At 45.1% G+C, this 23,582-nt stretch overlaps 1 protein-coding gene across 1 annotated transcript in view; it reads right to left on the bottom strand.

Moving 5' to 3' along the window:
- The window catches only part of LOC144123105 (uncharacterized), a 66,775-nt gene extending 59,169 nt beyond the window's left edge, over positions 1-7,606 (bottom strand). Inside the window, exons 1-2 of the mRNA XM_077656011.1 lie at positions 7,426-7,606; positions 110-232 (exon numbers count right to left, since the gene is read on the bottom strand). Coding sequence (XP_077512137.1) covers positions 110-232; positions 7,426-7,509 — 207 coding nt within the window. The 5' untranslated portion in view covers positions 7,510-7,606. The remainder of the gene's footprint in view (positions 1-109; positions 233-7,425) is intronic.
- Positions 7,607-23,582: the final 15,976 nt, after the last annotated feature.

Raw genomic sequence — 23,582 nt, 5'->3', positions numbered from 1 at the left:
GCACGACAGTTAATTTCAAGGCTAATGACGTAAGAATGAAGTGAGGAACATCAGACAAAACAGCATATGAATATGAAACACGATTGCTAGGCACATTTGAAGAGCTCACTATGGCCGTCTTATCGCTGTTTCTCTGCATCCGTCCAGCGAGGAGTGCGTACAGTGAGACAGAAGGCACTTGGCAGTCGGGATAGGGTGAGTGGATGATGCCTTCTTCAATCCTTGCCTTCGTCTGTAACGAAGGCGACAAGAGAGTGAGAAACGCCTTAGAATGACATGGCGGTAGGTCAGCTACTGTGAGACTAGATTGCAATGCACCATTCATCGCCTAATCCACATGGGCTGTTTTTATGATCCTGAACGAAAAAGGGCAACAACACGACCGATGCTATCTTGGGTATGGTTTTTAATTTTGAGGCAGCTCTGAAATCCTGTAGGGCACTTATATAAACATCTTGGTTAAAATGGTCTACCCTTCCGATGCGCAAACAAATCTAGATATGAAAGTTTGTCCTGGGCTGGCACCAACTACTTAAGCCTGCCATTGGAAATCTATAGGGTGCGCTTCTAAACATATCTCCCAGGCAACAATAGAATATTGTAAGATTCTGTTTATAACATAAAAATCGGAATAGCCTAATCTTCTTATGCGTACCAAAATCTAGCTTTAAACTTTGTCCTGCGCTGGCACGGAGTAGTTCAGACTGCCACGGAACACTAATGGTGTGCATTTCAAAATTAGCAAAAACATTACAGCCGCCCCGAGCATGGTACCGCGGATATGTTGAGTGTTATGCTGGAATGTCATGATCTGCAAAAAATAGCGTTCATAAACCACTTCCCGCTGAAACATGCACTTGTCCAGAATATCTGAACATGAATTACAGAAAAAACCAACGTAATCTATTTCTTTCGTAGCACACATTCAAGACTAGGATCACAGAACGCAAGCAAGCTGTTTCAAGCACACCCGACGTTACTCTCAAAACTCCGATCTGTGCTTTTAGCAAATGAGTAAGACTAACACGCCCTTCAAACAGTGCTGCGAATTGTTTCATTCAGCTTGACGTCTACGAGCTGCACAGAGTGCGTCACACAGACGTGCGCTGTCACATTAGAATGACGGCCTGTGGGGCGAGTTGGTGCATGACTGAAAAAACTGCGTCGCAATGGAGACAACACAAGAAAGAAAAAGACAACACATGCTCACACTACCAACCGCTTATTGGAAGAAAAGGGGCGCATTTATAACCCTCATTTACCATGTGCCACCGTTCTATTGCTCACAACCCAGTAACAAGTATAATTGCAAGATTAAAAACAAAACGCAGAAGGCTTATCCACAATGCGCTTAAAGCCCTAGCTTATGTTAAGATTGCACAAAGCACTAGCTTATAACAGAAAGACAACCCAAACAATATAGCAATAGCAGTGTCACTCAATCGTAGCAAAAGCAGTGTCATGCGTTCAAAGCAAAAGCAGTCAAAACCTTAAACGTAAAAGCAAAAAAAAAACAAAATAACAAAAAACCAACATTACAATAGAGGCCACAACACCAGCCCCCCCCCCCCATGATTGGGAGTCGGTCGCCGGAAAGGAAGAAAGAATTCTTGGTGGCAGAGGTATTCATTAAAACGTTTCAAGATAGCAAATTCATTATGTCGCAGAGCTACAGCTATATCGCAAATGCATGTGATCCCCTTCTTTTTATATAAAGGCCACATCACAATCATAAAACTAGCGTCACATGGTAGGTGAGGGTTGTACTTGTGCCCCTTTTCTTCCAATTACATTTGTCCTGAAACGGTAGGCAAATTTGGGGTGTAGCGGCCGCCAAACTTCCCCTACCCTTGGCACCGTCACTGGCAAGGTGATTGTGGTGTGCTTTCTTGGAGCTTTTTAAACGAGAAAATTAAAGCGGAATAGCTTTAAATTTAGTAAATTTAATTTACTAACATGTAAACAAGTAACAAAGTAACATGTAAACAAGTAAATTTAGTGCTCACGTGACATGTACAAAGAGCTGCAACGACTTCTTTGCGGTTTTATTAACCTGTGCCTCTTAACCATACTAGCCTTCCCGATGAGCCGGAATGGGAGCGACTGAACAAACAGCTATTGCAGTTTCTGTATTTCTTCGTGACCACAACCATGTTCTGTTTACCCGGTACCTAGTTGATTACCACGTAGTTATCTATATTTACCAATATATGATGTCCTGATAGCCTGAGTCGCTTCGCGACGTTAAACCCTCACAAACCAAATCAATATATGAGAATTAACATGCGAAACGCAACAATTTTGTTCCTTCCCCCTTTAATAATAATAATAATATGAATTGGTTTTTTGGGGAGAGGAAATGGCGCAGCATCTGTCTCATATATCTTTGGACACCTGAACCGCGCCCTAAGGGAAGGGATAAAGGAGGGAGTGAAAGAAAGGAAGAATAGGTGCCGTAGTGGAGGGCTCCGGAATAATTTCGACCACCTGGGGATCTTTAACGTGCACTGACATCGCACAGCACACGGGCGCCTTAGCGTTTTTCCTCCATAAAAACGCAGCCGCCGCGGTCGGGTTCGAACCCGGAAACTCCGGATCAGTAGTCGAGCGCCCTAACCACTGAGCCACCACGGCGGGGCCCTTCCCCCTTTGAAGGTGCAGTTTTGGAGTTTTCGGGGCTCAAGCCGATTTAAAGTAGCCTTTTCCTTGCCTGCTATTGACATTTTCGTGTTGAAAATAATGAATAATATTTACTTTAGCCGCGTTTTGTTCCATTTCTACTGCACACATGTATACACTCTCATTATAGCCTGATGTGCGAAGCTGCTCTTATGTCTTCATTTCTGCATTTTTTTTCATGCTTTTTAGTGTATAACTGCGCCCATGTTTTTGAATAAAGCTATCCTTTTTGCATACGCTGCACTGCAGTTAGGTAAGACGGCTTGATTGCACTTCTGAGTTCACTCATACTACCACAGTTACTAGAACGAAGTGTGCCCACTTTGTCAATGACCTAGCCGTCCATGCTTCGCAATCAGGCAGCTCGCGCATCCACCGGCTGACATATGTCTAACCGGTGGCTGTAGGACCTTTGTCAACGCAACGTTCGCTGCATTATGTGCAGTGCGCTGCCGCCAAGTCTGAGCTGTGCCCAGTTGTGCTTTACTTTCCCTCTTTCACAAGCTGAAAGAAAACAGTACTGTCACTTCGCAGACATAATAATAATAATAATAATAATAATAATAATAATAATAATAATAATAATAATAATAATAATAATAATAATAATAATAATAATAATAATAATAATAATAATAATAATAATAATAATAATAATAATAATAACAATAATAATAATTGATTTTGGGGGGAAAGGAAATGGCGCAGTATCTGTCTCATATATCGTTGGACACCCGAACCGTGCCGTAAGAGAAGGGACAATGGAGGGAGTGAAAGAAGAAGGGAAGAAGGAGGTACCGTAGTGGAGGGCTCCGGAATAATTACGACCACCTGGGGATCTATAACGTGCACTGACATCGCACAGCACACGGGTGCCTTAGCGGTTTTCCTCCATAAAAACGCCGCTTATAGTTTCTGGTTTCTACTCTTTTTGGCACTTGCTTGTCATGCTGAATTTCAGAATACCCACACATACAAGAACCGCAGTCAGCAAGCTAGTTATTTCAAAATTGCGGCTGAGCCAAGACCAAAGTCACTCGATGATAAGGCCGCTCCGAAACTGCTGTGAGGTGTTATTTTTCTTTGTTGCCTGTTTTTATTATAAAAAATTCATTCAGGGACAGCGCACGTCTGCATGACGTGCTCTGTGCAGCTTGCAGACGTCAAGTTGAGCGAAACAATTTCCAGCACTGTTTGAAGAGAGAGTTTGTCTGACTCATCTGCTAAAAGCACAGATCGGAGCTTGGAGAGTAACGTCGGGTGTGCTATAAACGCACATTCAAAATTGGCGATGCGTGGTACGGACATTCCTGTAGTTATATATTTTGACAGCAGCGGTGGCTCAGTGGTTAGGGCGCTCGACTACTGATCCGGAGTTCCCGGGTTCGAACCCGACCATGGTGGCTGCGTTTTTATGGAGGCAAAACGCTAAGGCGCCCGTGTGCTGTGCTATGACAGTGCACGTTAAAGATCCCCAGGTGGTCGAAATTATTCCGGAGCACTCCACTACGGAACCTCTTTCTTCCATTCTTGTTTCACTCCCTCCTTTATTTCTTACCTTACGGCGCGGTTCAGGTGTCCAACAATATATGAGACAGATACTGCTCCATTGCCTTTCCCCAAAACCAATTATTATTATTATTACGGTAGCAGCAAGGCGAGGCTGCACGAACTTCAGTTTCGGTTCGCTTTTTTTTTTGCTACCACGGCTTGTTTGCACGAAAACAAACTGTGATTTAAAAATAAAATAAAACAAACTCTTCGTCCAGCGGGGAACTCTAGTCTTCCGCATCTGAAGCGAGTTCACTAACCAGTACGCTACGCAGCGCTCGGGTTCTGCCGCCTCTAAAAAGGCACCTAGGGAAGGATAACGTTCGCAGTAATCCTAGCAGAAATTACCCTTCTTTTGCCTCACTTTTAGGCTTTTGTTTGGCACACTCTAGTTCACTCTTCTAGTTCACTCTAGTTGTGTTTTGAAGTAGCTTAGCTGATGGAGTTTTTTTTGCATTTTTTGAAAAGCTTGCCTACTAGAAATGCACGCTATTCGAGGCCCACTTCTTCCCAGAGGCGTCCTAAATATATCAGCGCATGGGCACGGAAAAGCTTTATCCGCGGGTAAAGTTGATATACTCACTCCGGCCGCTTTCCCAACGTGTGCACGCATCCGCCCTTCTCTTCGCCACCAGCAACGCACGAGACCCATAAGGACGAAAAGGCCATAACTACGCAACCATTTCCATCGAAATCCGTTAATTTTTTTGTTTTGCTCTTTTCATTAATTGACGTCGCTCTATACCTTCACCATCACCGGGCTTGAACCAATGACACAGGTGGAACGCTCGGCGTAGGGTTTATTTCGGCATTTGTAGGTACAAGAAAGGAAGGCATGTGGAATAGAATTAAATTGAAATTGTTATGCTATTCCTTAAGCTACGGCTGCTTCATTACGCTGCAGATTCTTGGTGCGTGAGTAGGAAAATTAACTTCAACAAAATCAATTCAAAGATCAGCTGCGCAGGCATACTTGAACGAAGAAACTGGCAGAAAATCAGTGCCTATGCTGATGATATCTGCATCTGGGCGTCGGGTTCGACACGTCCGCAAATGCGTGCCGTGCGAGATTACAACGTGCCGTGTCATCTACTTCAAGGTTCCTACGGCGTCAGGGTTTGCACTTGGCAGCTGAAAAACGTGCTGTGGTCGCATTCAGGCGCAAGTCTGTCTGCCACTACCCGGTAACTCTTCAAGGTTGCAATACCATACGTCTCTCACCACAGATTTTTTGGCATTATCATTGACCGCGATCTGTCATGGTCGAGGCATATAAACATGCTAAAGAAAAAGACTCACTCTTTTTTTCCATGTGCTTCGCTTTGTGGCAGGCATTAAATGGGGCCCAACGGAGTGCTCTTTGCTTCGACTTTACTATACCCTCTTTATTGGCTACATTCGTTACAGCCTTCCTGTACTCTCTAACATGAGTATTTCCTGCTTGCGGACATTAGAGAGTGTCCAAGCACAGGCGCTCAAGATATCCCTCGGATTACCACGTTGTGCCCCGAACAAATGCACGATTGAGGAATCTCGTGCGTGCCCAATATCGGTCTACCTGTCACACGAACCACTTCGTGTATATTTACGTGCGCTTACACGGCACCGCTGTCACCCGCTGACGAAGATTTTTGATGAGCGACCGGACAGCAGTTTTGCACGCGCACTGCGCTTCCATCGCTCCGAATTGCCATCAGACACCGCCCTGCCGCATCATTTCTTGCAGCCCCCATGGGTAATGGCTCAGCCTTCAGTCTGCCTGCATGTCCTTAGCATAATCAAGAAGTCTGCGATGCCGGTTAGCGGACTGAAGCAACTCGCACTTGCCTACATCTGGTCAGAATACCACAAATGTGTGCACGTCTACACGGATGGATCTGCGTCTCCAAATGCATCAACAGCAGCTTTCGCAATCCCTGCACAACAGACGACCCGCAGATTCATTTTGGGACGCAAGTCTACTTCAACCGCTGCAGAGCTTGTGGGCCTTCGGGAATCGATTCGCCACATCTGCGGAGAACCGCCTCAGGAGTGGTGCATTTTGACCGACTGTTAACCTGCGCTACACATTTTAGGATGCTTCCTACGCCGCACAGCCTACCAAGCTCTGGCTCTTGATATCATTAGTCTCGTATCATTTGCTCAGGGAAATGGCCACCGTATAGTGTTTCAGTGGATCCCCGGACACTGCGGACTCGATGGAATTGAGACCGCCGACGCTGAAGCAAGGAGCGCCTTCAGCAGTGGCCTGCGTACAGCTGTACCGTTCTCTATAGTGGACACAACTTGTCTCCTTTCAGAATTAATGAGGAGGGCAACGGCTAGGTACTGGGCCCTGACAGACACCCGCCACATCCGCCTTGAACGGCTAGATCCGACGATGACCTTTTCAGTTCCTCGCGGAATACCTCGCCCTATTGCATGCGTTATCCGTAGACTACGTTTAAACGTGCCATTCACGCGCAAATACTTGCACTTAATAGGACAAGCTGACTCCCCGGAATGTACCACATGTGGCGTGCTAGAGACTACAGATCATGTTTTAGTGGCGTGTCCAGCGTATGCACGTGAAAGACTCATACTCGCATCTGCTCTGAAGCCTATGGACACATCGCTCCTCTCTGAGGATTTGTTCCTCGGCGCTTGGCCAGATAGTTTTAGAACTGTAAAGGCAACGCGAGCGCCCTCACGCTTTTTGAGCGACATGGACCATGTCTCGCGTTTCTAATGTCAGAAAGTGTGCCTTTTTTTTTAAAGTAGTTTCTCATCTGCCTCCTCCCATCATCATCGTCCCCCATCGTGACCTTCTTTTATCTCCTCTTCCCGTTTCCCAGAGCAGAGTAGCAGGCCAGATATTTATTTTTTCAGGCCAACCTCTCTGCTTTTCCTATCAATAAACCCCCTCTCTCTCTGGCAGAAACACGATATTGGAGAAACTACCTTGAAAAACGTGTTTTCCGCCACTTTACCTGCCCTGTTCGGTTCATATATCCATCATGCTGCCGTCTTTTAGACTATCGTGGCTGACGATCAATAAGAAAACCCATCACAGGCGGTGCGGCGAGAACTGATGTGGTGCTATAGGTCTAAGAGGACAGAAGGTAGATCGTGACCTTAAGAAGAAGAGGTCATACTGCTTGGAGACATTAAACCCTGCAATTTACTTCGAGACAGAATTGCCGCACATGCACTTACCGCTGTCTTCTTAACGGTAAAGCTGTGTTCATCGCTGCATAAACCTTCGCTGACGCAATACTTCGCGCTCATTTCGATAGACATTTGCTCACTCGTACTGACTGATATGCAGAACAGCGACAGTAAATTGAGCGCGCGACTACAGTGACTTGGTTCAACTTGCGTTGCACACTCGTTGTGCAAGCAGGTGCTCACTGATAAGCCACGGCAAAGAGGAAAAGGAACGCGACCGCAGGTATTCATCCGGCTTGACTGTATAAAACATTGTAGCGCGCCTTTAAACAGCTGTTCTCCTCGCGTTGGTCGTCCCTACTGGAAAAACCCGCATGATTTATGCTGGCATTCATAATGGAAACGGCGATAGTACCGAGCATGCGGGAAGAAAGAATTTCATACTGGAACGTGCTGGCAATATCGGACATCTGTTGGGACACGATGTCCGATATACGGGCATGTCGGACACGATGGTGTCCATGTGACAGCATTTGATGCTGGGAGCAGAAAATGTTGGGAGGTACGTTGGGCACTGAACTAACTGTACTGGGCATGGGGCAACCCATAGCGGCGATAATGGCTTCGATGTTGGGAGGCTTGCTGACTGCTGGGCACAGTAGATGGCGTTGGGCAGGTGATGGCGATCAAAACAGTAATGCTGAATGGTACTGCCTGCGACTGCATTGTGCATACAAAATTCTGAGTTCTTCTGCAACAGAAGCACGGCCATGCACAAAGCACGCCATACTCGCCACAAATCGCTGCAGCTGTTGGGGTTTGGCCCATTTACACGGATGGAACGATTATTCCGAGCATGTTGACAGCTACTGGAAGAGTCACAGGCGACGTCGTTGCATCTGCATTGCAGCAGCAAGCTTTGTGTTGGTCTGAATTGCGACGAGCTACGTCGAGTGTCTATAGAAACAATCGCTCTGCACTGGGGCAGAAAAGCAATTGTGTGATCGGTAACCGCACCGAATCGAAAGCTGCTGGGCGTAAGCTGCATATGCAAGAGCACGCGGGCACAGACTACGAACGAGCAGTGGAGGTCAAACTCATGATACTACCACTTAGAGTTGCCGTGTCTCTGTATCTCGAGTAAGATACGAAAAAATTATTTAGCTTAGTTTATCGTGGTTTCACGTCCCAAAGAGACTCATTCTATATGAGGGACGCCGTGGTTAAGGCACAGGCTCTGGAAATCTCGACCACCTTGGGTTCTTTAACGTGCTGACATCGCACAGTAAACGGGCCTCTGGAATTTCGCCTTCATCGCAATTCGACAGCAGTGGCCGGGATAGAGCCCGCGTCTTTCTGGTCAGCAGCCGAGTGCCATCACCACTGAGCCACCCCGGCGGCCTATGATGAATTTGGAGACGACGCCTTGCTTTGGTTACTGCCTACGGATGCGACTACAGCGCTTGTCATCTAGAACCGCAAAAATGAGAACGCACAAAGTGAGGCACAAAAATTATGAGAGAATTCTGCCACTTTGTGGCATGATGTCTGCAATGAACTTAGTGTTGAAGGTTTCTGTCGTCATAATCAAGTTCATTTTTTGTTCTACTGCCTGGATACCTCTCCATAAAACATGCCAAGAATATGAGTATGCAGGGAGAGCAAGGCAAAAATCTAAGCAAATGCAGGGCATATAATTTCGCAATTTCGAAGCAGCCAAGATCTTCCTTGAATGTTTCGATCCTGAAGAAGATCCTGAAAGGACAGTGTCACGCATATGGTTTTGCTAAATCAGAATCAATCGCCTAGTTCGACCTAGGCTGCACGAGCTCGGTGTCCACTGCCGTCTGAAAAAAAGCTGCCGTTTTTACCCAAGCATCGATAATATATCGTTTCCTTCAGCAGCATATACTAGCCTGCGAACCACAGAAAATAAAATACTATTGGGAGTTCGGCACTTGTTCTTGTTTACTGTTCCATTCTTTGTTCAGTATTTTTGTGTTGCGGCCACCAACGCTGTACTTGTCCTGTCTGATGCAATGATTCTTGGTTGTCTTAACATCTTAAAAGGCTCTGAAACATTTGCTAGCATGCTTGAAAACTCAACGTGTAATTTTTTATCTTTATTCATTCAAAATAAAACAAGGAGACCAAAAACTATATTCTCGTGCTGCGTGAAAAAAAAAGAGAAGAAAGCTTCTGCTCACGATGACTTTCTTTTCCAGGAAGTGAAGAATTGCATAAAGTACACAGTGCATTCAACGTCTACCCTTTTTATATTATGCTGAACCAAGTAGCCTGTGCTGATTTTAATAAATAAAATACAAGAAGCAAGCAGGGTTCACAAAAAAGTAGGCAGGGGCTTCAAAAACGGTTGTACACTACAGTCGAGCCATAGCATTTTGGCAATGGCCCGGGCCAAATTTGGAGGTTGCCATTGGGTCGGAAACGCTCAACTATGGTTGAACATCGCTTTTGGTGCATATCAGCGAAGTTAAAATTCCTAGATTGGCCTGGCCAAATTTTTGGAAATGAGCCGGGCTAAATTTGGCGGATCGCCATCAACACGTGTTGGCCATAGTCAAATTAGTGGACATAGATTTTGGTCCGAATACAAACCAGGAATTTTGGAGGGATAGAGTGGCCCACATTTGGAAATGACCAGTGTCAAATTTGGGGGTCACTATCGTACTAGTAAGAGTCAAATTAGCCTTAATATCCATTTTGCTCCAAAACCAAGAAAGTCCCATTTTGGTGGTTGGGTTTTTGACTGCAAAATAGCATAGCTATAAATGGGCGACTGAAATAAACAAAAATAAACAAAAACTCCACAGAAACCCAGAAGACAGTCAGAGAACAGAAATACAGCGGCCATAAAAGAAAATGACCTGAAAATATTACCCTCTGCCATTGTTCCACGCACGCCATAACCCGGAGTCAGTGGTGTGTACTTCCTTCGTCTGTGCGTTTTTGTACGCTGGTACGATGTCTCATAATTCTATCCTATGCAGCGTTCTATGTGCTATGAAGCAATATCTGCCAGATTATCAAGACAAAAGCCCGGAGCAGTAACGAAACGTTCCATTTGGCTGACAGAAAATCCTGATTCAGGAACTCGTTTCACACTTTCTAGCTACAACCATGCTCTTAAATTGTGCCAAAAGGATGAAAGTCATGGACTTCCATTCTACTTGCTCTGATGTCGGTCCACAGCACAGCTTGGAATACATCATTTGTATACTTTGTGTCAAAGCTCAAAGAACGTATTTTGCGCGACCATTAATAATAAAGGAAACCTAATATTTTCTGAAATTGAGCACACTGCACTGGACAATTATTGCCACCTCAAACTTGAAATGTGTACCATTGGCACTAAGAGAGTATTTGGAACTTCCTTAATTATTCCCACAAAGATAAAAAGATTAACAAGGGCACTGTAGCGCATGAAGCAGACAACAAAATCAAGTTACAAAGTAGTGACATCACAGTACTTCCCCACACACACTGCACAGACTTCCTTCATACAAGCATTTATAGAGAACACTGATACAAGGCTAGTTTTGTGGATCATTATTCATTTGAAAGGAGTTACTCCATAAGGCAGCTATGGACTTACCAAAGTGAGAAAAATTATTGAATAATATCTGCAAAATATACTGAAATAAACTTCAATATTAAGTAGGTTCTAAATTATGCGAATAGCTAGCATCCTCTAGCCATTCAGTCGTGCATTGAAGTTATTTCGTGTTCCTAAAATATAGCAGAAAGCACCTGACAGCTCATCAGCTGCCGCGTTGATTGCTACCAGCGACATCTTTAATGGCATTTTAGCTGCATTAGACAAGTCATGCTGACATAACTTGCTTTAGAGCTAGGCATCCTGGTTAACGGGAGATGAGCACACAGCCATGCTTGGCTGAGCGGCAGTATACCGATCAGTGTGAAGATGTAATCCTCACCGCTAGCCACAATTAATGCAAAAAAGTACAAATAACCTTACTGAGAGCACTTTTCCCTTTGAAGGAATGCACCTAAATATGCATACAAAGTGATGAACAGAGTCTCGAGACCCAGCACTCCAGTTTCTGGGCTGTAATGAATGCCCCCTAGTATACCTTTCGTGGTGAATAGTGTGCAACAAAGCAACGATGCTGAAAAAAAATGCAACATGCATCTACTGCAGCAGTATGCTTTCAAATGCTAGTTAGCACCCTGCTTACCATTTTGTATGTGCAGTTTATATTCATTTAATTTATGATGAGTGGAACTTTGATGGAGCCGTAGTGATTTGTGGTTTGGTCTTTGTGCTTGCCCTGTGCATATAGTGTTTATATGTGATGCAAGAACAGCGAAGGCGTGGGCAGAGGCTTTGGTGGACACCCAAAACTGCTCTGATATTTTTGCCCTTCGAAGGGCATGTCAACGATACTTTACGTGCAAAACTGTATTCTGCATGTCCTGCTCAGTGGTACTAAATAAGGGCAGTCTTTTCTTTTATTTTCCTAACAGAGAGAAGTCATGCATATGCAAGACACTTTGTACAGACGTCTATCCTCTAAAGCCCTTGCAGTCCTGCCTTTCATCTTCTTTGAGAAGATCGCTTTCTAAAAGCAGTGTGATGACTGAATAATTTGTTGTAGCAGACAATTTGCTGCTGAAGCCGAACAATGCTGTTGTTGCCGCACCTAAATACAAAGGCTGAATTATGGATTATTGTTTATGGGGGTTCAACGTCCCCAAGCGACTCAGGCTATGAGGGGCGCCGTAGTGAAGGGCTCCGGAAATTTCGACCACCTGGGGTTCTTTAATGTGCACTGACATCGCACAGTACACGGGCCTCTAGAATTTCGGCTCCATCGAAATTCGACCGCTGCGGCCGGGATCGAGCCCGCGTCTTTCGGGCCAGCAGCCGAGCTCCATCACCACTCAGCCACCGCGGCGGCTCAAAGGCTGAATTAGCCCAAAGCGGGCTAAGTGAATAGGACAATTCCGCAACGTGTTGCGAGGGGCATATTTACATTGAACTTCATGAATATTGAAATTCATGCCCAGCACTGTATGCATACAGTGCTGGGCAGCGGAGAACAACGCTGTTCTGAATTCTCTACAATAAAGAGCAGAAAGCGACTCTAAAAACAAACGTTAAATGAAGTCAAAGAGTCAATTTTGAACTCTTAAATAGAGATGCTCAACTATTTTTGTGTACACCCAAATTGGTCACCGAAAGCGATACAATGTGCAGGCTTTAATTATTGCAGGAACAGGAAACCGGGTATCTACGTGTGCCAGAGTTGAAGGTGCACCTGCATGATAAGTTCGTGACAGGTTAACCGCTTAATCAGTTCTGAATTACCACAAAAAACATTAAAAAGGGTGTGTCGTGTTAAATTCCGACTGGCAAGTAAGCAGGCACACACTGAGCCAGGGCAGCTAGCGATCGTGTTGGGTGCCTCGATGCCAGCGCCGCCGGGGTGGAGACTTCAGCGGCGCCGCCATATTGAATCACACGGGATCAGCGGCGCTAGCTTTTGTAACGGCGCCGCTCATGCCCTGGGCGCGCTTCAAAGTGCTTTAACTTGAACGGCCATTTGCAGCGAGAGCTACACTGGGCTACCAGTCGAGCATTTCGCGGTACTTGAGAGAGGCCAGTTGCGATTCAATATGGCGGCGTCGCTTAAAGGGGCCGCGAAACACCGCTTGAACGGATGCCGGTTACACTTCAGATGGATTCTTTATGTCACACAGATGCTGACTCAAAAAGAATTACGAGAATCGATGCATAGGAACGGGATTTATTCAATGAAGAAATTTCAAAATACAAGCAAACAAAATGCTGCCCTCAACTCTATTTTCGCGCAGCTTCCCATTCCCATTTCACTCTCCGAATAACGACACCGAGGGCGACCAATCAAAACAGCGTATCTTAGCACGTGGCGGAAGTTTGCACTCCATGGTTGCCTGTTCTCTGTAACTCGTTCATGCCAAGGTTGGCAGCGCTGCTTGCATGGTTACAACAACCATGTGAACGCCCAGCTGACCCAGCGATGCTTCATCGTCACGTCGACGGCGCAGAAGGGAACACTGATCAGTGATGTTCCCTTACTTATGGATCCGAACTCGAGCACGAGATACTGTGACGGTGTGACAGCCTGCGCGAGATATCAGGGCCCGAATTACGGAACTCGCTCTAAAGTTGTAGAGCGTTACGTCAAAATGACGACAAGGCGAGACGTCAACGCGTGACGGAAAGCGGAATCAACCAATGGCTAGTAGGGTGCCGCCCCGGAAGAGTTTATTTGTACGACAGGAGGCCTATTTGCACGGCAAGGGGCCGTATGCTAATTTTTTTATAAGAACACGCAGTGAATAAAATAAACATTGTTTTATTCTTTCATAAAAGTGTATTTCACTCTCACTGCCATGAAGCAAAACAAGAACATTCACTTTTGCAAATAACTGCTCTCGTGGGTAACTTTGGTTGCCATGAGTGCGCGCTGGCAGATGTAAACAGTGTATGTTATTTGATAAAGAAGTTATGACCAAAATCCAAGCAAACATTAATACAAGTAGTGAACAAAATGATAGTGGATGAGAAAGTCCTCGATGAATGGCGATATAGTAGAATGAACAAGATATATAAGGGAAAGGGGGACAAAGCAGACGGAAGTAACTATCGTCCCATAACAGTGACATCTGTGGTTTACAGGGTGGTGATGCAGATTATAAAGGATAGACTGCAGGCTTGGGTAGAGAACGAGGGGGTGTTAGGGGAACTATAGAATGAGTTCCCAAGCCCAGCTTTCAGGGACATGGCCGTCTAGTTCGGCAAACTGCCACCCCGGGCCCCTTCACCCTGAACTCCTTCTTTCTCTTTTCTTTTCCCCTTTCCTGCCTAGCATAGCCGCACGCAGGCAGACGGGAGGGCGCACAGCTGCGGGGTTGGGTTGGGCGGTTAACCGTTGTTCGGATTACACACTGTAGGAGGAGGAAGGAGCAAGTAGGGCTTTGTGGGAGAGAAAAAAACTATCAATGCGGCGTGAAGCCTTCGCTGCGCCTGAGGAACGCATGTTCAGTAGCAGGATATTGAGAAAGGCGCCCAGTTAGAAGAGAAAGAGGGGACGGAAAAGGCAAGATGGCTGAAGGGCTTGTTGAGGCCGTTCGATAGGGATGCTGTGTGGAGTGAAAACGCGTGGTTCGTTTTGACGAGTTGTAAGGTAGAGAAGTGATACATCCCAGCAGAAGCAGGACGCAGTGATACAGTGTGCCATGTCTCACCGGCTCCGTATCTTTTCGCTGCATTACAAAAAGCCCAAAGTGCCACCCTAGTGAACTCCTGGATTTAGGCTCGTGATTAGAAGCCAAATTAATATGTATAAAAATAAAAAAAAAGACGCCGAATGCAGGGATGTCAGATGCTTGTAGAAGAATTTTTTGGGCGAACGCTATGGAAGCGTCCAAAAGGCCAATCTCAACAAACATTTGGGGAGTTAGTTGCAAGATGCCGTCTTGGTTGTGTAATTGCTGCCGCCTATCTTTGTGGCGGATCAGTGAACCAGCTCTTTTATCGGCGTAATGCCATGTACAGTTTTCAGAAACACGTCGAATTCCTCATCAGCACGACTATAGTTCAGCGCTATATTTCGCGAAAAGTAACGGTTATAAATTTTCTTTCTTTTTTTTTCCGAGAAGGTTACTGACTGCAATGCTCTCCCTGAGAGAGTGATATCCGCTGTTGACTTTCTGAAGGCCTTTGATGATGTATTTTAGTTACTGCATAGAGATATTCTTCAGTTTTATTTGTCGTGCATGCTTTTATTACTGACTTATTGCCCTTGTATGTTATATCTTAGTGCCCTTCCTGCTTGCACCCAAGCAAGAGGTCTGCAGTATTGGGTAAATAAGTATATAAATAAATAAATACAGGAATTCGTGTCCAGAACTTAGCGTATCTAACATCAACTGGTGAAACCACGAATAGCGGCGCACTGCAGGTTTTTTTTGTGACCGTAGTGAGACACTCCTGTGCAATCTGAGGAGACTGAACGTTCTCTTGGACATCGTCTCTCTCATCGTGTACCCTCAGCGTTCATGAACTGAGCGGCCATCAATGGCTTTGCGGGACAGTGGTTAGAAACACATTGTTTAAATTAAGGGGCTCAGATGGAGCAATTGCCGACAGACCACAGTAAGGGTAATCCCGCTTGTACATTGAAACCACCACCACTGCTCTCCCAACAAACTGCACAGAGCATGAGTAGGATTGTTTCTTGGTTCTGTTACGTAGTTATCAAACAAATCCATGTACCATTGTTTGCGCTTGTTTGTTAAATTATCCTAGCCCGAAGGGTCGCCGCGGTGGCTAAGTGGTTATGGTGCTCGGCTGCTGGCCCGAAAGACGCTGGTTCGATCCCGGCCACGGAGGTCGAATTTCGATTGAGGCGAAATTCTAAAGGCCCTTGTAATGTGCGATGTCAGTGCACGTTCATGAACCCCAGGTGGTCGAAATTTCCGGAGACCTTCACTACGGCGTCCCTTATAGCCTGAGTCGCTTTGGGACGTTAAAACCCAATAAACCAAACCAGACTAGACCGAAGCAAAATAAAAAAAAAAACTAACCGTCCTCACCATGTTTTGTGTACTACAGCTCTTGTACATCGTAATCGGGCCGGACAGTTATTCACAACACTGACTTCAGTGTTGCGACAATATTAGAAGCGCTGCAACGCCATGCGTCGGGTTCTGACTTTATATCTCTCTATGGTTGCCTGTCTCGCTTTCCCACTGCATGCAGTTTGTACATTTGCAGCATAGTTTCACAAGGGAATCTGTGGATAAAATTGGGACATGCAGCAACGTAACCTCCCGAAAATGGACACAACGCTGCTATACAGAATACGTGGAGTGTAATACGCTTCTTACCTGCGCAAATGTAACATCTGCATCACAGTCTCAGGCTGCAAACAATTATTACGTTATAACCAGAAAAAAAAAATTCAGGGGCACTTTGTTGAACTACAGTGCGGTGAGGCGAAAGCCTTTAGCGCGGTGTTGCTGCTTGTGTCACTGATGTGGGGTTAAGATGTTAATTAAATACACAATTGCTTGTGAATCTTAAAGGCTGGAGATACTGCAGGACATTTGGGAGGCATCCATCTGATTCGACGCCCTTCTGCAAGCACTCTCCAGCGTCCTAGAGAAGCAGAACTACATATGCGTTGGCAGGAAGTAGCGTAGTTGTTAGCACACTTGGTTGCGGAACGGAAGGATGGTAGGACTACTCTCTGAGTATTTGCATGCTTGCATTCATACTATTATGCTCCTGCAAAAGTGAAGAAACCGTTTGCTGTATTAGTTGCCGGCGGCGACACCATAACAATAAAGTAAAGACTTCGAACGGTGATTCCTTGTCAATGCACTGCTATCAGTGAGTGTTTGCGATCCGATTTACGATAGTGTCTCGCTTGTGAGAAGAATTCGTTATTATCTCACTCCTGAAATATTTTAACAAAAAAATAACTAAACATATAGCCTCACTAGAGAGAATACATGGGTAAGCATTCACCCTTCATATCGTTATGAGAAGCTGAATTCGCGTTCTTGCTTGTATCATACTCTTATCAAAATTTCTTGCTTGAATATTGAATTTTATCTTTGTTTTGTGCCTTGTTATGAACGCTGCCAAGCTGCAGACGTGACGGACGTTCATTAATATCGTGTTGGCTGCAGCAAATAGCGCGTGCTTTCTTTTTCTAATCTATACAGATTTTTCTTTTAAAAGCCGTAAAAGATGCATCGTCGTGGTCCGTGCAGGTGGATTGTGCGCCAAGGCGGACATTATGTCCGTGATAAAGTTTATTTAAAACACTATTAATGAACTATAAAATGAAGGCTGTAAACATCGAAAGTTAACGAAGTTAATAAATACAAAGTCTTTAAAAGGATCCAATTCCCAAAGTCACTCGCGAAATGCGCCGGTAGCAGCACATCTCCACTTTATGCCATGGGGATGAGTTTATCGCTGCAATAACTAAACAGCGATACTTAATCGTCGGGCCGACCAGCTGCCATCTTCTGTGCGCCGCGAGAGATTTGGGGAGGCAAAGCCGCTTGGATAGTGAGAATTACTCGCCCACATTCGACAGTACTAGTATAGGACTGACGCGCGTGACAGAGTTCCTGACAGAGACGCACCAAAATAAAAAAAGAGGAAAACAGGGAGCACGGCAATAAAGTAGAAAAAAATGGCGAATAATAAATGGCGTCGGCAACCAGCTGAAGGAACATGGGCTGGGAATGAGGGGGACACATAGGTATTTGGCTTTTCCCGTAGCCGAATTTGTCGCTTCGACTCAGGCGGCTGGAATGCGCGTTTTGACATCGATGGGTAGCAGGTGCTCGTCCCGTTCAAAGCCAGTTTAGAAGAAAAACTTGACGATTCTGCTCATCGGGCCTTTCCCCCTTGACGTCACGCTGTTTACCCCAGGGATAGGTCTCTCCCCGCTGTAAAGAAAGTGACAATGCTTTGGTTTGCACAACCGGTTTCGTCGGAAGGTAAAGCAAAATTCCAAAAAAAAAGGAATTCTTTCGCGATGTTGAGTTTCCGGGAGGCGTCTTGGGACAAAAGGGAAAGCACGTGAGCCTTGCACGTGATCCCGAATCCTTGACGCCGTTTTTAAGCTAGGTTGTTCGCTGGCGTACTATAAATACAGTACCATCGAGATGCTGAACACCATTCGTCCACACCCAGCAACTGCTGCCTCACCTTACTGCCAGAAGCAACTGATGTACCACTCCGCCGAGAGAGTCATTTATTTTATTTTTATGCCCCCTCTAATTTATACCCCTTGACATCCTTTGATCTTGCTATTTGCGGTCAATTTATTACACGTTTTCATAGCCTTGTGAAAAAGATGAATCTTAAAAGCAAGCTGCTTGCGATAACGCAACTACTTTATTATGCTGGTGAAATAGAAAAATTTATTGCTTAAAAAGATTACAACCCAGCCTCAAAGGACAGATGCAAACGTTCTTCAAAGGAGGCTCTCAAGACAGTCGCTTCAGAAGATTGATATGACATCACGACTGACCCTGTTAATATTCTTATGCGTACCAAAATCTAGCTTTAAACTTTGTCCTTCGCTGGCACGGAGTAGTTCAGACTGCCACAGAACACTAATGGGGTGCATTTCAATATTAGCAAAAACATTACAGCCGCCCCGAGCATGGCACCGCGGATATGTTGAGTGTTATTGCTGGAATGTCATAATCTGCCAAAAATCGCGTTCATAAACCACTTCCCGCTGAAACATGCACTTGTCCAGAATATCTGAACATGAATTACAGAAAAAAACCAACGTAATCTATTTCTTTCGTAGCACACATTCAAGACTAGGATCACAGCACGCAAGCAAGCTGTTTCAAGCACACCCGATGTTACTCTCAAAACTCCGATCTGTGCTTTTAGCAAATGAGTAAGACTAAAACGCCCTTCAAACAGTGCTGCGAATTGTTTCATTCAGCTTGACGTCTGCGAGCTGCACAGAGTGCGTCACACAGACGTGCGCTGCCACATTAGAATGACGGCCTGTGGGGCGAGTTGGTGCATTACTGAAAAAACTGCGTCGCAATGAAGACAACACAAGAAAGAAAAAGACAACACATGCTCACACAACCAACCGCTTATTGGAAGAAAAAGGACCCATTTATAACCCTCATTTACCATGTGCCACCGCTCTATTGCTCACAACCCAGTAACAAGTCTAATTGCAAGATTAAAAACAAAACGCAGAAGGCTTATCCACAATGCGCTTAAAGCACTAGCTTATGTTAAGATTGCACTAAGTACTAGCTTATAATAGAAAGACAACCCAAAAAATATAGCAATAGCAGTGTCACTCAATCGTAGCAAAAGCAGTGTCATGCGTTCAAAGCAAAAGCAGTGAAAACTTTAAACGTAAAAGCAAAACAAGAACAAAATAACAAAAACAAACATTGCAATAAAGGCCACAACAACAGCCCCCCCCCCCCCCCCCATGATTGGGAGTCGGTCGCCGGAAAGGAAGAAAGAATTCTTGGTGGCAGAGGTATTCATTAAAACGTTTCAAGACAACAAATTCATTATGTCGCAGAGCTACAGCTATATCACTAATGCATGTGATCCCCTTCTTTTTATATAAAGGCCACATCATAATCATAAAACTAGTGTCACATGGTAGGTGAGGGTTGTACATGTGCCCCTTTTCTTAAAATTACATTTGTCCTGAAACGGTAGGCAAATTTGGGGTGTGGCGGCCGCCAAACTTCCCCTACCCTTGGCACAGTCACTGGCAAGGTGATTGTGATCTGCTTTCTTGGAGCTTTTGAAACGAGAAAATTAAAGCGGAATAGCTTTGAATTTAGTAAATTTAATTTACTAACAAGTAAACAAGTAACAAAGTAATATGTAATCAAGTAAATTTAGTGCTCACGTGACATGTACAAAGAGCTGCAATGACTTTTTTGCGGTTTTATTAACCTGTGCCTCTTAACCATACTAGCCTTCCCGATGAGCCGGAATGCGAGCGACTGAACAAACAGCTATTGCAGTTTCTGTATTTCTTCGTGACCACAACCATGGTCTGTTTACCCGGTACCTAGTTGATTACCACGTAGTTATCTATATTTGCCAATATATGATGTCCTGATAGCCTGAGTCGCTTCGCGACGTTAAACCCTCGCAAACCAAACCAGTATATGAAAATTAACATGCGAAACGCAACAATTTGGTTCCTTCCCCCTCTTAAGGTGCAGTTTTGGAGTTTTCGGGGTTCAAGCCGATTTAAAGTAGCCTTTTCCTTGCCTCCTATTGACATTTTCGTGTTCAAAATAATGAATAATATCTAATTTAGCCGCGTTTTGTTCCATTTCTACTGCACACATGTATACACTCTCATTATAGCCTGATGTGCGAAGGTGCTCTTATGTCTTCATTTCTGCATTTTTTTTTCATGCTTTTTAGTGTATAACTGCGCCCATGTTTTTGAATAAAGCTATCCTTTTTGCATACGCTGCACTGCTGTTAGGTAAGACGGCTTGATTGCACTTCTGAGTTCACTCATACTACCACAGTTACTAGAACGAAGTGTGCCCACTTTGTCAATGGCCTAGCCGTCCATGCTTCGCATTCATGCAGCTCGCGCATCCACCGGCTGACATATGTCTAACCGGTGGCTGTAGGACCTTTGTCAACGCAACGTTCGCTGCATTATGTGCAGTGCGCTGCCGCCAAGTCTGAGCTGTGCCCAGTTGTGCTTTACTTTCCCTCTTTCACAAGCTGAAAGAAAACAGTACTCTCACTTCGCTGACATAATAATAATAATAATAATAATAATAATAATAATAATAATAATAATAATAATAATAATAATAATAATAATAATAATAATAATAATAATAATAATAATAATAATAAAATATAAATAATATAATAATTGATTTTTGGGGAAAGGAAATGGCGCAGTATCTGTCTCATTTATCGTTCGACACCCGAACCGCGCCGTAAGGGACGGGACAAGGGAGGGAGTGAATGAAGAAGGGAAGAAGGAGGTGCCGTAGTGGAGGGCTCCGGAATATTTTCGACCACCTGGGGATCTTTAACGTGCACTGACATCGCACAGCACACGGGCGCCTTAGCGTTTTTCCTCCATAAAAACGCAGCTGCTAGTTTCTGGTGTCTACTATTTTTGGCACTTGCTTGTCATGCTGAATTTCAGAATACCCACACATACAAGAACAGCAGTCAGCAAGCTAGTTACTTCAAACCTGCTGCTAAGTCAAGACCAAAGACACTCGATGATAAGGCCGCTACGAAACTGCTGTGAGGTGTTATTTTTCTTTGTTGCCTGTTTTTATTATAAAAAAATTCGTTCAGGGACAGCGCACGTCTGCGTGACGCGCTTTGTTCAGCTTGCAGACGTCAAGTTGAGCGAAACAATTTTCAGCACTGTTTGAAGAGAGAGTTTGTCTGACTCATCTCCTAAAAGCACAGATCGGAGCTTGGAGAATAACGTCGGGTGTGCTATAAACGCGCATTCAAAATTGGCGATGCGTGGCACGGACATTCCGGCAGTTATATATTTTGACAGCAGTGGTGGCTCAGTGGTTAGGGCGCTCGACTACTGATCCGGAGTTCCCGGGTTCGAACCCGACCATGGTGGCTGCGTTTTTATGGAGGCAAAACGCTAAGGCGCCCGTGTGCTGTGCGATGTCAGTGCACGTTAAAGATCCCCAGGTGGTCGAAATTATTCCGGAGCCCTCCACTACGGCACCTCTTTGTTCCTTTCTTCTTTCACTCCCTCCTTTATCCCTTACCTTACGGCGCGGTTCAGGTGTCCAACGATACATGAGACAGATACTGCGCCATTGAATTTCCCCAAAACCAATTATTATTATTATTACGGCAGCAGCAAGGCGAGGCTGCACGAAATTCATTTTCGGTTGGCTTTTTTTTTGCTGCCATGGCTTGTTTGCATGAAAACAAACTGTGATTTAAAATTAAAATAAAAACAAATTCTTCGTCCAGCGGGGAGCTATGGTCTTCTGCATCTGAAGCGAGTTCACTAACCAGTACGCTACGCAGCGCGCGGGTTCTGACGCCTCTAAAAAGGCGCCTAGGGAAGGATAACTTTCGCAGTAATCCTAGCGGAAATTACCCTTCATTTGCCTCACTTTTAGGCTTTTGTTTGGTACACTCTAGTTCACTCTTCTAGTTCACTCTAGTTGTGTTAAGCAGTAGCTTAGCTGATGGAGTTTTCTTTTTGCATTTTTGAAAAGCTTGCCCACTAGAAATGCACGCTATTCGAGGCCCAATTCTTCCCAGAGGCGTCCTAAATATATCAGCGCATGGGCACGGAAATGCTTTATCCGCGGGTAAAGTTGATATACCCACTCCGGCCGCCTTACCAACGTATGCACGCATCCGCCCTTCTCATCGCCACCAGCAACGCACGAGACCCATAAGGACGAAAAGGCCATAACTACGCAACCATTTCCATCGAAATCCGTTTATTTTTTTGTTTTGCTCTTTTCATTAATTAACGTCGCTCTATACCTTCACCATCGCCGGGCTTGAACCAATGACACATGTGGAACGATCGGCGTAGGGTTTATTGCGGCATTTGTAGGTACAAGGATGGAAGGCGAATGGAATAGAATTAAAATGAAATTGTTATGCTATTCCTTAAGCTACGGCTGCTTCATTGCGCTGCAGATTCTTGGTGCGTGGGTAGGAAAATTAACTTCAACAAAATCAATTCAAACATCAGCTGCGCAGGCATACTTGAACGAAGAAACTGGCAGAAAATCAGTGCCTATGCTGATGATATCTGCATCTGGGCGTCGGGTTCGACACGTCCGCAAATGCGTGCGAGATTACAACGTGCCGTGTCATCTACTTCAAGGTACCTACGGCGTCAAGGTTTGCACTTGGCAGCTGAAAAATGTGCTGTGGTCGCATTCAGGCGCAAGTCTGTCTGCCACTACCCGGCAACTCTTCACGGTTACTATACCATACGCCTCTCACCACAGATTTTTTGGCATTATCATTGACCGCGATCTGTCATGGTCGAGGCATATAAACATGCTAAAGAAAAAGACTCACTCTTTTTTTTCATGTGCTTCGCTTTGTGGCGGGCATTAAATGGGGCCCAACGGAGCGCTCCTTGCGTCGACTTTACTATACCCTCTTTATTGGCTACATTCGTTACAGCCTTCCTGTACTCTCTAACATGAGTATTTCCTGCTTGCGGACATTAGAGAGTGTCCAAGCACAGGCGCTCAAGATATCCCTCGGATTACCACGTTGTGCCTCGAACAAATGCACGATTGAGGAATCTCGTGCGTGCCCAATATCGGTCTACCTGTCACACGAACCACTTCGTGTATATTTACGTGCGCTTACAGGGCACCGCTGTCACCCGCTGAAGAAGATTTTTGATGAGCGACCGGACAGCAGTTTTGCACGCGCACTGCGCTTCCATCGCTCCGAATTGCCATCAGACACCGCCCTGCCGCATCATTCCTTGCAGCCCCCATGGGTAATGGCTCAGCATTCAGTCTGCCTGCATGTCCTTGGCATAATCAAGAAGTCTGCGATGCCGGTTAGCGGCCTGAAGCAACTCGCACTTGCCTACATCTGGTCAGAATACCACAAATGTGTGCACGTCTAC

Source organism: Amblyomma americanum, chromosome 3, assembly GCF_052857255.1.
Source record: "Amblyomma americanum isolate KBUSLIRL-KWMA chromosome 3, ASM5285725v1, whole genome shotgun sequence".
In the NCBI taxonomy this organism is placed as follows: Eukaryota; Metazoa; Arthropoda; class Arachnida; order Ixodida; family Ixodidae; genus Amblyomma; species Amblyomma americanum.
This window is presented reverse-complemented; position numbering and strand designations above follow the sequence as displayed.